At 51.2% G+C, this 12,473-nt stretch overlaps 2 protein-coding genes across 2 annotated transcripts; one reads left to right on the top strand and one right to left on the bottom strand.

Moving 5' to 3' along the window:
- Positions 1-1,635: 1,635 nt before the first annotated feature.
- Positions 1,636-8,122, top strand: BP5553_00838 (Uncharacterized protein; the record flags this gene model as incomplete). Its single annotated transcript, XM_032009461.1, has 2 exons — positions 1,636-2,107; positions 2,337-8,122. The coding sequence occupies 2 exons, from the start codon at positions 1,636-1,638 to the stop codon at positions 8,120-8,122; spliced, it is 6,258 nt and encodes a 2,085-aa protein (XP_031873515.1).
- Positions 8,123-9,665: 1,543 nt separating this feature from the next.
- On the bottom strand, positions 9,666-10,988 carry BP5553_00837 (uncharacterized protein; the record flags this gene model as incomplete). Its single annotated transcript, XM_032009460.1, has 2 exons — positions 9,666-10,367; positions 10,437-10,988. The coding sequence occupies 2 exons, from the start codon at positions 10,986-10,988 to the stop codon at positions 9,666-9,668; spliced, it is 1,254 nt and encodes a 417-aa protein (XP_031873514.1).
- Positions 10,989-12,473: the final 1,485 nt, after the last annotated feature.

Here is a 12,473-nt window from a genome sequence, read left to right as displayed (position 1 = left end):
ACTTTGTAGCTATAACTAGACCATTGTTTCTCGACTAGCTTCAGGGGTCATTCTGACGGCTCGGCACGTTGACATGTCCTACTTCGACCCCGACATGGCCCCGATTGTGCTGCGTATTGTAAGAGCGCATGGAGTACTGGCATCGTATATATCATAACAGTGACCACATATTCGTGGTTACTTACATCATTAGTTGCCAACTTCCCATGTAGTGCCTGCTCTCCAGCCAAAGAAGAAGCCCACCTGGGCCCCGGCCTAGGCTCGGCTGCATGGAGTATGGAGGGAGTATGTGCCTATAGAGTACTCCGTAACTGTAATTTGATGCTTTAAATTTCCAGCTCTGTCCCCCTACTAATAAACCCCCCGACTCCATAATCGCGAGCCAATCTCGTAAGCGGACAACATCCTTGTCGGGCAACGTTTTATTTCCTCCTCAACGCCGTCGTGAGCCTCCGTCAACCCCCCAAAGTCCACCGTCAACATCGCGACTCTCTCCCCCAAAGGCCCTTCGCATACATCGCCGGCTGCCTGTATGTCTCTGCCTTTGCTGGTTTGATCGGATGTCTATGTCTACTTCGTTCCTGGCTTTTCGCGTTATGTCGCTCCTTTAATTCGTTCGGCAACCTTTCTCCTTTATTGTTGAGCCCCCTTGGACGCGTCGCGACAACATTGATAATTCCATCCGCAACACCATAGCACAGCCCTTGTCGCAGTCGGGCTCGGACAGATAATTAGAGAGTCAGTAGCAGACGAAGCTCTGATCGTCTGCGCTGATCTCGTGGTGGTGAGCAATCCCCTGGACTTTTACACCCAAGACGTCTCAGTGTATTAACGCGCCGTGCGGCAGTAGATACTAAAAAAACGTCGTCGTCGGCCTCATCCCCTCCTCCTGCTGCGAAGGCAGAGGACGGACCCTACGATCTCCCTCCCCCATCGTTGGAACAACCTCTATCGCCAGCTTTCTCGACATCCTCAACAGCTGAAGGAGGCTCGTCACCTGTGCTGCCACCCCTCCCAACCCCCACAATCAACGGCAGGACTCTCGACCTTCTGAGTACTCCACCATCAGCTACTCGAAGCAGCAGCAGCCATAGTCATTATTACACCGCGAGTTGGGGATCACCGTACCAGCACCCGCCGGCATCTTCCCGCAGCCGTTCGCATCGTCATAGTAATACTTTGAGCAGCAGTGAACATTCAGAGGATTCTTCCATCCACCATCTAGAGTTCCATACTCCCTATTTGCGGCCTGCCCCCCGACTTGCAAGGTCTCAAATAGAACCCGACTTTGTTTCACAGGACGGACTTGTTAGCGCAGCTGTTCTTGCCAATCGAGCACGACGTCCAGCACAAGGCCTAACTGAGGATTGGATTCGTCAACACACAGGCGGGGAATCAGCAGAAAGGCACCATTGGCTTAGTGACGATCCGGGAGATAGTGAGCACTCTTCACTGAGCGGATCCATCTCAGGAGACGGAGACTGGCTTGGACAAGACGCGGATCCTCAAACACCAACATTAAAACGATTTTTAGAAATCAGACACGAAGCGCGTGCTTCGAATCGTGCCCATCGAAGAAACGCGAGCACAGAGACTTTGACACAAGCAGCTTTCTCAGTCTCCCCGTGCCCCAGCATGTCAGGCGAAATGGGAAACGCCGCTTCAGGTGGAGAAGGCAAATCCCCGGTCGAGGAACGGCCCCCTTTGCCTGCAAAAGACTCTTCATGGCGTGCCGCTGCTTTGCCGGCCACGGGCGTCGATCCATCATCTGCGCCCGCGCCCGCCCCATCTCCAGCACCGGGCCCGCCACGGCTCAAGAAGAAAGTCCCTTGGAAAGGCAAGAATATTATGGTGTTGCTTCCATGGGATGACGAACGTGGTAAAAGCGGCAAGGCTCCCCCGCCTCTTCAACAGAAGGAGGTTGATGCTATGCTGAAAGAATGGGAGCAGCTGGGTTATGATACCACAGGCTTTAACTTGGGCCATTCAGGAGATTCCGATGGCGGAGCAGCTCAGGGCCAGAGTTGCCTTATCTGGCCACATATATCGGATGTGGTTCAGGAGAGGGAGCAAAGGGCTTTCAAGGTTGGCATCCCGGACCGAAGAGGTAAGCTATTTCTCCTCCGAGTTTTTGGGAGAGACATGCATCGTGTACAAGTGACACGCCCTTGTTTTAACATATTGGGGAGATATGACTCGTTTGCTTTTCTCCTTGCATTCACTTCAAGTGCCATCAAATACTTCATACTTCTTTAGTAGACTGTGCCCCTGCCCCGCCACCCCGCCGTTTTTGAATCATACCGTATTATATAGCGACCTAACAAAATGTGATATAGAATGGGATTCTTACGTTGAGCAATTGAAAGAAGCTAAGCTTCGTGCCCTGGGCGTATCGCTCGGCGACGACGACCTGCCTCCTACCATATCGCCGGTGCCGTCGAACATGAGCCGGCAAGCTTCAGTTCAATACCCGCCATTGCCATTCTCGCCGCCATTGCCAACAACTTCGGCATCTAGCAGCCATGTGACGCATCATCCAAATCCTTTCTCTCCTCCCTTGGGGCCTACTGCTGGCCTCTCAACCAGTCAAAGCTCCAACCCAGGCTCTATTGCATCGCCGGCTTCGATGCACGCTCATTTGCAGCAGGGGAAGTTCAATCCCAGACAGTCTGTGTCGTTCGGGCCTGGAGAGCATCCATTTGGATCTCCATTCCAATATCCTCAACAGCAGTCTCCAGGAGTGTGGACTCCTCAGCAAGCCCTGTATCAGCAAGGACATGCTCGGGGCGGATCTCCATCTATAAGTAACCTTGGACCGATCCTTTCGCCCAGCTCGCCATTTTCTCAAGATGGATATTTCCAATCTGGGGATGTCATGTCTCAGATGCAGCAACGACAGCAGCTCCAACTCCAACAGCAATTACAATTACAGCCTGGTGCTAGGGCCTCCCCGCGACTACAGGAAGTTCGTGAGGTAGAAGATGAAACTACCGTTGCGCCTTCGAAGAGCCCATCAAAAACCCCTGAGGCTAGAGTGATAAAACATAATCCAAGCGCTAGCCTTCAAAAGGAAATTGATGATGCTGAGTACCACCTGGAAGAGCAATTTCAGCGCCAGCTTGAGCATGAGGATTACAGTCCCCATTCTGACAGTGGCGATAAGGAGACGCGCTTCGCAAGCAAGCCTCAATCCTCACATATCCGTAACGCTTCCTCCGCACAGAAAGGCCTTGGCAATTCTCGGTTTGCTCTGAGTGATTCTGAGGAAGGACCGGTCTTGCATCATCCTCAACCTCACAGCAGAGGTCATTCCCTATCCCAGCAGCCATTCCAGGATAGTGAAGAGGTATCAAGCGCTGCTGAATCTAAACTAGCACTCTCCGGAAATGAAAAGAACCTGAAGGCTGAACTCTCCGATATCGAGACAAATCCGAGCCATTTGGGAACTCCAACCCACAATGGTGATGCGGCTATCAATGGGCATGGTAAATCACTCTCGATGGCCAGCAACCCATGGGCGGATAATAAATCTGAAGCCGCCAATCCATCGCGATCATCCCGCCACAGTGCTAAGCCATCGGTGTCTAAGCTCAACGTTGCTGCTAAAGAATTTACTTTCAATCCCTCAAGTTCTTTTATACCGGGGCAATTCTCGTTCAGTGGCAACAACTTCCAACCGCCATCTGTTTCCGCATTTCCAGCGTTTGCTCCGCCTATGTCTGCCACATCAAGCCACTTCAGTAATCAATCCATGGGTAGCTCGAAAGCCAAGATCAACGTTGCTGCACCTGCTTTCACCCCTGGACAAAGCCAATTCAGTTTTTCTGCTGCTGGACCAAGCTTCAGACCGGATGCACCTGCCTTCACACCCTTCAATAACTTTTCCGATTCTGTGGGAAGTGGAGGCTCGGGCAGTGAGGCTCCTAAAGGCTCTATATTTGGTAATATCGATCTTAGCCTTCTTGGAATATCTAAACCTAGCAAGAAGTCCAAGGCGATCCCAATTATTCGCCCCGATAGTAGCCACTCCAGAAATCTTGAGGATGAAATTATGGAGGACAAATTTGGCCGGATCACCCAAGGCGAGGGCCGTATCAAGCGAGCTCGTGGTGCAAAGGATGATGGAGACTCAGTGCCTTTGTTTGCTGAACCCAGCATGCCCCTCACCGAGACAACTCGTGGGCAATCCCCACCGAAGGAATCGTTGCCAGCTATGGACAACCCTGCCGATAAGGAGAACTCGGCGCCATCAGATGATGAAGAACAACCACCAACTGTTCCTCTGAAGACCGTCCAAGACACGTTCGAAGCCTCGCCAGGTCTTCCTAGCAAGGACTTCGAGCCTTATGAGTTTCACCAACAAAAACAAGCAGAAGACTTCAATGCTGCAAGGCCGTTTACTTCTCGACGATACGGTTCTGGTTTACCTGCCTATGGCTTTCATGAGCCTTCAGATGAAGATGTGGTTTCTCCTGTAGAGGAGCCCACAAACACTTCGCATAAGGGCCATAAGAAGAATGGCTCTTCGCTGTCAGCCACTGCGAAACCGTTTGACTTCAAGCCAGGGGCGTTCAACTTCACATTTGGCCAGCCTTCGGAACCAAAACCTGCCCCCACTGTGTCTCTTCCTAAGGCTGGATTGTCTGCTTCGAGATTTGCAAAGAGTCCCACCCCACCCCCAATGGTGTCATCACCTGATGACGCCTTGAAATCCCCCGAAAGATCTGACTTCCAAGCTGCATTACCACTGGAAAGCCCTCCAATATATTCCGATGGCCATGAGTCAGATGCTGCTAACCGTGAACCCACATTCGAAGAGATCGATGCCGTCATGCGTCATCTTAATGATGTTGAGATGGAATCGGCTCCTCGTGACAGTTCTCCCAGATGGAATCAGTCAAGTCCAGCAAAGGGGATTCACATGCCGCGTATGGAGAATTCCCCACCCATCCGCCTACAGCCTCAGAATATAATGCGTAGCGATGCGCCAAGCCCGGGCCCAGGAAGGTTCCAAGCATTGCCTGGCGAGACTGTACAAGAGAGGATCTTCTCTCGGAATCTCAATGATCCATTCCTTGATGAGCCTCAGCAATCAAACGTACCGCTGATATCACCTTCGCCTATTCATCGTCTCAACCGAGGAAGCAGCGTACCTGCTAGCGACTGGGACGATGTTCTCAGTGAAGCAGAAGAAGATAAGCTACAGCCGCGCGCGCGCTTCTTCGACAGTCATGTCAACGACTTGGTTGGTGGTCTGCTAGCAGAGAGACTAGGACCTCTAGAGAGGACCCTAGAGACCATCCAACTGTCATTGGGAATGATGGCCGCACGCGCCCCGTCAAGCCGGCGCGAAAGACGAAGCGTCTCTGGCGCGCTCAGCGATGCAGATGATGAAGATGACGACAATCCTCGCCGGTCACTCAGTCCGAGAAGAGACAAGAAACTCGAAAAACTTAGAGCTATTATTAATGAAGCTCTCAATGCTCATCAATCTTCAAGACCGGCCACTGCGAGCGCCCAATCATCAGCTACTCCAGATTCTCGCACCATCCTCCAAGCTTTGGAGGACATGAAGGAGCAATTTGGACAATCCATGCGACTTGATCTACGTGGTGAAGACCTCAGGAATGTTGTTGAAGACGCCGTTGAGAGACGTATGCCGGCTTCGCCTAAACCCATAGTTGACGAGGCCGCTATCACCAGAGAGTCTGAGCAGAAGGCCAAGATCGCATATCTAGAAGAGAAACTTCAAGCTGCGGACTCCAAACCTGCCTTCGATGAAGCTGCCATTGTGCGTGAAGCTGAGCAGCGGGCTAGAATCGGCCATCTCGAGGAGAGGCTTCAAATTGCTGAGTCCAAACCAATCTTCGACGAAGCAGCAGCTGCGAGAGATGCCGAACAGAAGTCCAAAATATCTCAGCTCGAAGAAAAGATTGGTGCTGCCGAGGCCCAGACCGAGGAACAGGTTAACAACCGTCGGGCGGCAGAAGATCGTCTTGCTGAAGTCCAAAGATTGCTCCGAATCTCATCTGAGGAAGAGGTTCGCCTCCGAGAGGCTATGGACGAGCGAGAGGTGAAGATCCGAGAAATCGTCGACGAAAGCGATCGGAAGGTAAGAAGCGTAGAGGAATCTAGGGCCAAGACTACCATGCGGATCGCCCTACTCGAGGCCGGCCAGGGTAATGCCCAGAAGTCCCAATCAGAGCTTCAAAACCGGATCAACATTTCGGAGAACGACCTACGGCAAGCTCGACAAGAAGTCCAACACTGGCAAATGGAAGCGGAACGGGCACTAGAAGCGGCCAAGAGACATAGCGAGGATGCTGAACAGGCCAACGAGACCAACAAGGACCTGAGACGGACCGTCGAAAGCTTGAGGACTCAGATGGAGGAAAGTATCCGAGTCCGAGAAGGCATGAGAGGGAAATTAATAGATTTGCAGGAGGACATGGCCCGCGCTGCCCGCGATATTTCCGAGGAAAACTCTCGACGTGCCAAGAAAGAACAGGAACTCATTGCCCGGCAGGAAGTTCTCGATGCCAAACTGCAAGCGGAAGCCCGGACTCGGGAACGACTGGAACTAGAGATCGAACGCCTGGAGGGTGGTGAGAGGGAGGGTATGAGGGCTGTGAGTGAGGGTAAGAAGTTGGAGGCACTCATTACCGATCTCAGAATGGAGAGTCACAACGCCCAGAAAGACGCCATGCGATTCCAGCGGGAGTTTGAAGAGGCTCGCGAGTCCGGTTTGAGTGAAGTCCAGAGAACTAGGAACTATATGCAAGCTGAGATAGAGGCGGCTAATAATCAAGTCAACGTTGTCAGAGAGGATCTCGAGAATCAGATCTTAAGAGTGCGGGCGGAAATCGATCAGGTTAAACTGGATGCGGACACGGCAAGAGAAAAGCATGAGATGCTTCTAGAGGAAGCCAATAATTCCAAAGCTGCTGCTCTCGAAGATCTGAAACGAAAGGATGCTGATGCAGTCGAAGATCTGCAGGCGCAGTATGAGCGCCAACTCGGCAACGCTGTTGACGATGCTCAAAGATCAGAGCAACATCTTCTCGAACGCCTATCTCTGTCTTCCGCCAAGACCGAACATCTTCAGGATCGCGTCCAACACTTGGAGGAGAAACTTGAGATTTCCAACCAAGCTGCACAAGCCGCTGTCAAGGCTGCTGCTCGATCGACCAGCGTACCAGTGTCATTGCCAACGCCATCAGCAGCACAGCCTGTCTTTGTGCCACAGGCAATTTCTCGTGCTATGGAACTACCTGAGAAAATCTCACCACAAGCACTTCGAGAATCCATCATGGTATTGCAAGAACAGCTTCAGGAACGAGAACAGACGATTGAACGGCTCGAAGCTACTTTGTCGCACGTGGATCTCGACGCACCAACCAAGATCGCGAAGCGTGACGATGAAATCATGTGGTTACGTGAGCTACTAGCCGTTCGTAAAGGCGATCTACTGGACATCGTGAAGACCCTCTCGACCGATAACTACGACCCCGAGCAAATTAAGGATGCAGCGATTCGACTCAGCGCAAATCTCCAAATGGAAGAACAAGAGCGAGAACGCGCGATGAACGGCGGCTCAGCTCTGAATCTCCCCAACATTGCGGCTAGTCTCCGAGATGCTGCAACTCCTCGTGTAGCACAAGCCGTTGGCCCTCTTGCCGCGGCATGGGGTAACTGGCGCAAATCTCGAGATCCAAATGCTTCTGAATCAATGAGGAGCAGCTCCTCCACGCCTAGCAAGAACAACAGTCCCGGTTCTCAAAGCTTCCTCTCTGGTCTTTTAACGCCACCTGCAAGCACTGCTCGTCAAGGCACGCCTAGCGGGACAACTAGTCAGCCCACCGCATTTGGTAGCACTGGCCAGCGATTTACGAGCGCGCAGCTTGCAAATCGACCCCGTGTCATGACGCCTCGCCGTCAAGAGAATGTTCCCATGAGAGGCAGCCCTAAAAAGGCCGTGGTGCCCAGCACCCCGCCGATGATGCGTAAGAGCTCATATGATGCTGACGCACGCGCGGAGGATTTCAGCGATGCGGGCTTCTACGATGATGAGGAGAGTGAGAATACAGCTGAAGGGAGCTTGTATGGTGGAGCACGGCGGTAACCGCCTTAACGTCTAATATCTCCAACTTATGGAGAGTTTCCTTTGTTATCTTACCTTGTATTTTTTCATTAAACGTCTGCTAATGGAGGAGCGTAAGACGAACTGTGCATTGCATGTAAGCAGAATGCAATCAATGTATACACGTAATAGCTAGATTGATACCCTGGGGAGGACTTGCGAAGGAACTGCCACTCTCTTTGACGGCCTGACATACATACACATATGCCTATTGGCAATTCAAATACCCTTTTTTCCATATTGTTTACTTGCTATCTTTGTTTTTCTCTTGTTGGGTCTTTTAAGATTTGGAACAAAACACAGCGCCGATGGCACATATTCAAAGTCTTTCGTTGATATATTGTTGTATATAGTACATGTAGATAATGTGATGAGGGAGAGAATTATAACTAGTTGCGTTTAATCGTTTTCTTCCCTCGCTCTATTATGGCTTTTCTTCGCTGGAAATTTTAGCGACTTGGTGCAATTTACCCTTAAAAAGGGGAAGTTGTCAAGGTCCCTTAGGGGCAAAGCGCCTTGTTCGACTCGTCCCAGCCAACGCGTCGCATTGCTCTCCATTATAACACCTTGGCTAATGTTTTACATATATTTTACCGATGCTATTGGAAACTCGGAAAATAGCACCTAGGTACATCGATACGCGTGGCGTTGCGGCGTTTCACATATGGACTACTTGCAGGCTCGCTCAGCACAAGCAAGCATGAGGAGTGTTTGGAAACGACGCATTGCCACGACTACCTATGAATGCTCAATTTCGCCGAAATTTCAAATGGTACCACCCCCTATTACTATCTCAACAAGGCTTTAGCTACAATACTTGCTATGAAAACACTTATTAAGTACTAGATCCATTGACGAAGAGCATAGATATCAATTATGCTTCTTCCTCTCATCCTCTAACATATTCCATGCATCATCTATAACCAGCCACCTACCTATAGATTCCAGCTCCTCTATCTAAAGGATACAACCAACTACTATCGTAAAAGATAGAGATAAAATAAGTTTGTATCCCACGAGGGTTTTCTGAAAGCTAAAGCCAACAGGATATTCAGCTCGGCAAATCCCGCCACCCCCCTATTCAAGTCATCTTTTGGGAGCCCTAAAACGCAGCTTGCTGGTTTTTCATAGGGGCAACCACTGATGGCGTGTGTTTGCGTTGGGGAGGTCAACCAAGGGTGTAGTAAATGTAAGTCCCACCTTCCCTTTCAATCTTCCCCCGAGACTTTTGGCCCGACCTCCTCTCCCTACTTTGTAGGTACACAGTGCTTCCCATCCTCCCACAGCACCAGACCACGCGCCTACCACATCTACTGCTATTGCCACTAGCACAGCAGGCACAACAGGCCCAGCAAACTCAATAATTGCGAGCCGAATAACTCCGGACCTCCGATTATCATGTTGGATACACCACCTCAACTCGATCGGCCTACTAATAGGAATCAAGGCGGAGTCCCTAGAAGCCCAACCTGAGATAATACTTGGGTTGTGAGGTAATACACTAATTGGTCGAGGCACTCTTGGCCTAGTAATCTACAAACGCATGGTTCCCTAACCTCGCTGATGGCGGCACCTTCGTGGCAGCACTGTAGACACGCTCCGATCTAACCTCCCAACTCGTCTCCATTGTAACACCGCCCTTGCGATCGTGATGGAAACCACCAGTAGCTTGATCTGTCCTTTCTAACGCTACGATCTCATCCGTGCTACCAAGAGGACTAGGCAGCTCCCGATATCTACTCGCCGGCGTTGACACCCCTTTGCTCAACTCGATATCGCCTCCACTCCGCAAGACCGATCCCCTACCCCCATATGATGCATATCGTGCGTGTGCGCTGGTATCCGACTTGCCGATGAGGAAAATACGTCTTGTGAGAGTGTAAAGCAGGCAATTCAAGGCTCCCCCAGATGCCATCACGCACCCACCGGCCATGAGGTACTGTCTTGGCATGGGATTTCCGGCCAAGCTTGCAAGGCGGAAAGCAGCCAGAGGCAGCGTAGTGACCACGTAGATAAGCGGGTACAAGACCATGTACATTGTGGCGTTGGATACCTTCTGGGCTTTGACGCTGTTGTGTGTGTTCATGTGCGACTTGACAACGCTCAAGCGTTTACGCACTACGACGAAGGTCGTCAAGTATGCCAGCAAGACTAGGCCTTCGGCAATCAAGACCCAAATGTAGTGACAGAAAAGTCGCGTCTTGTCGTACTTTCCTGCGATAGAACACTATTTTGAAAAGTGTCAGTGGGAGAGTTGGAAAGGAGGCAGAGAGGGGGCTAGGAGTCTAGGACATACCCAGTTGCCAGAAGCCGTAAACATATCGGACGGGTGTAGCACAGGCGGGATGGTTGTCAAAAGGAAGGCAAACAGCCATAGCGCTACGCTAGCCCACACCACAGTTCGGAGATCCAGCCTTTTCCCTAAAACCACGCTCATAAAGGTATGAACACCAATAGCGAGAACAAAAAAGCCGCTTCCCAGATCCCCAATATTGACCAACCATCCTTGGGCCCAGCATGTAGAGCTCGGCGAAATGATGGCATTGTTCTTAATCCAGGCAACCTCAAGAAAGAAGCCAAGGCCAAGTTGAAAGTCGGACAGTACGAGCGAGTAAATAAGGATGATGTATTGATTCTTGTACATTGGTGCATCATAGCCTTTGCGTGAAGTCCAGAGTCGATATGTTAGAAACACGAGAAGTCCAAAGGTGGACAAGCAGGACACCAAAGATATTACCGATAGGGCGATCATGCCTTGCCGCATATCGTCAGGTATTGGCGATACTGATAATGGGTACTTTGCGTACTTCCAGTCCGGCGACGTGTACGTTGCGTTGGTTATGGCCATAGTGAGTACCGGTGATCTCGCAAGCTGAGCACTATCTTTTCTTGTTAGCAGATAGGGATTTGCAGGTCGAGGTGTGAGCCCCTGGCTTGCCCTGCCCTCTGTTTTGTCGACTTTGAGTCAGCTCAGAACGGCGGTACAGAAACTAAATAAATAACAAACAATATGCAAATGGAAGAGGAAGAGTGTTCCATGTTCCAATAGAAAAAGGTTAATGTCAATCATAAACGTGCGATTCGCAAGCTCTTGTTTAAAGCGGCCTTTTCCCGCTCTGCGCCCCATGTGTGCCTTATAGTGCCGGCATAGTCCTTATGTCTTGGTATTATCTGCAGCGGGAAAATGCCATACCCAAGCAGTAAGATCATCAGATTGCATCGACGTGGCCTTGCAGGCCATATCACAGTACAAGAGGGCTGATAGATGCTGCAATATGAACGAGGGAAGAAACAAGCGGAAGGAGAGCCAGTATGAACGCCTGTCTCCGGGGACCGATGCTGTGTAACGCTCATTGGACCCCTAGGGAGAACTTGCAAGAAGTAGATGACCAGGCTCGCATTGATACTGAGTGCAGAATAAAACGATATTGGTCAATAGAGTTATAGACCTGGCCAGATTTTACCGTGCTAGGTAAAAACGAGATCAATCTCAGAAATTCGGACAGCATGCAGGAGCGAATCGAAGCAGATCATCAGCCGTTCAGATTGCCCCAAGCTCAACTCTTCCCACATTCAGGATCGCAAAAACTCCACAATTTCCCTCCCCAGCCCTCCTCCAGGAATCAACGCTTCCCGAACAGAATCCTTCCATGTGCGGGCCCATGTGGACGGCACTTGAGACATCCCCTGAAGCCAGCTGCTCAGCGGCGAAGCTTTGAACATAACTTGTTCTAGGCGCTGCTAAAACGCAGTGTGTTCCTCTCCCTGGGACGACGCGGGATCCCCATGGTCCCCCCAAGGACCCAAGAGCCTGTCCTGAAACGCTACGTAAAAGTCATATCATCGTCGTTATGCCTGTATTAGGTACATAGGGGTTCTCCGTAAGACCACTCTCTCTGCTGGCCTGGGAAATTCCGATATTGCACCGCCGTGGCCGAACTTGCACTGCAACGGCATGTGGAGGGTGCTTCGTAGAACTGAGCCCTGGCCGAGGAGTCCTTAGTGAAGCTAGCGGTCGGATCCCACGATGCTCTCTCTTGTTGTGTCGTCCTGTTGGCTTCTGCTCGAGGTGCCACGGTGCGAACAATTGCACTTGCACTTGCATTTGCATCCGCCTCGGACGAGGAGAAAACACCCTCGCACAGAGCTGCCTGCAACGCCGCAATCAGCGTCAATTGGACATGCTGCGGCTTGCTTGTCTACGGGCGCATCCGCCCACGGCAGCGTCAGCACAGCAACGCCCTCTGGCCACCGAGGTTCGACGAGAAAACCCTGGACTGGTTTGCTCGAGTACTCGTCCCGTACCTACGAGCGTAGGGGGCTGATTCGAATT

Source organism: Venustampulla echinocandica, assembly GCF_003357145.1.
Source record: "Venustampulla echinocandica strain BP 5553 chromosome Unknown scaffold_0, whole genome shotgun sequence".
Classification (NCBI taxonomy): domain Eukaryota; kingdom Fungi; phylum Ascomycota; class Leotiomycetes; order Helotiales; family Pleuroascaceae; genus Venustampulla; species Venustampulla echinocandica.
Note: the sequence above shows the minus strand (reverse complement) of the source record. Positions and strands in the feature narration are given on the sequence as shown.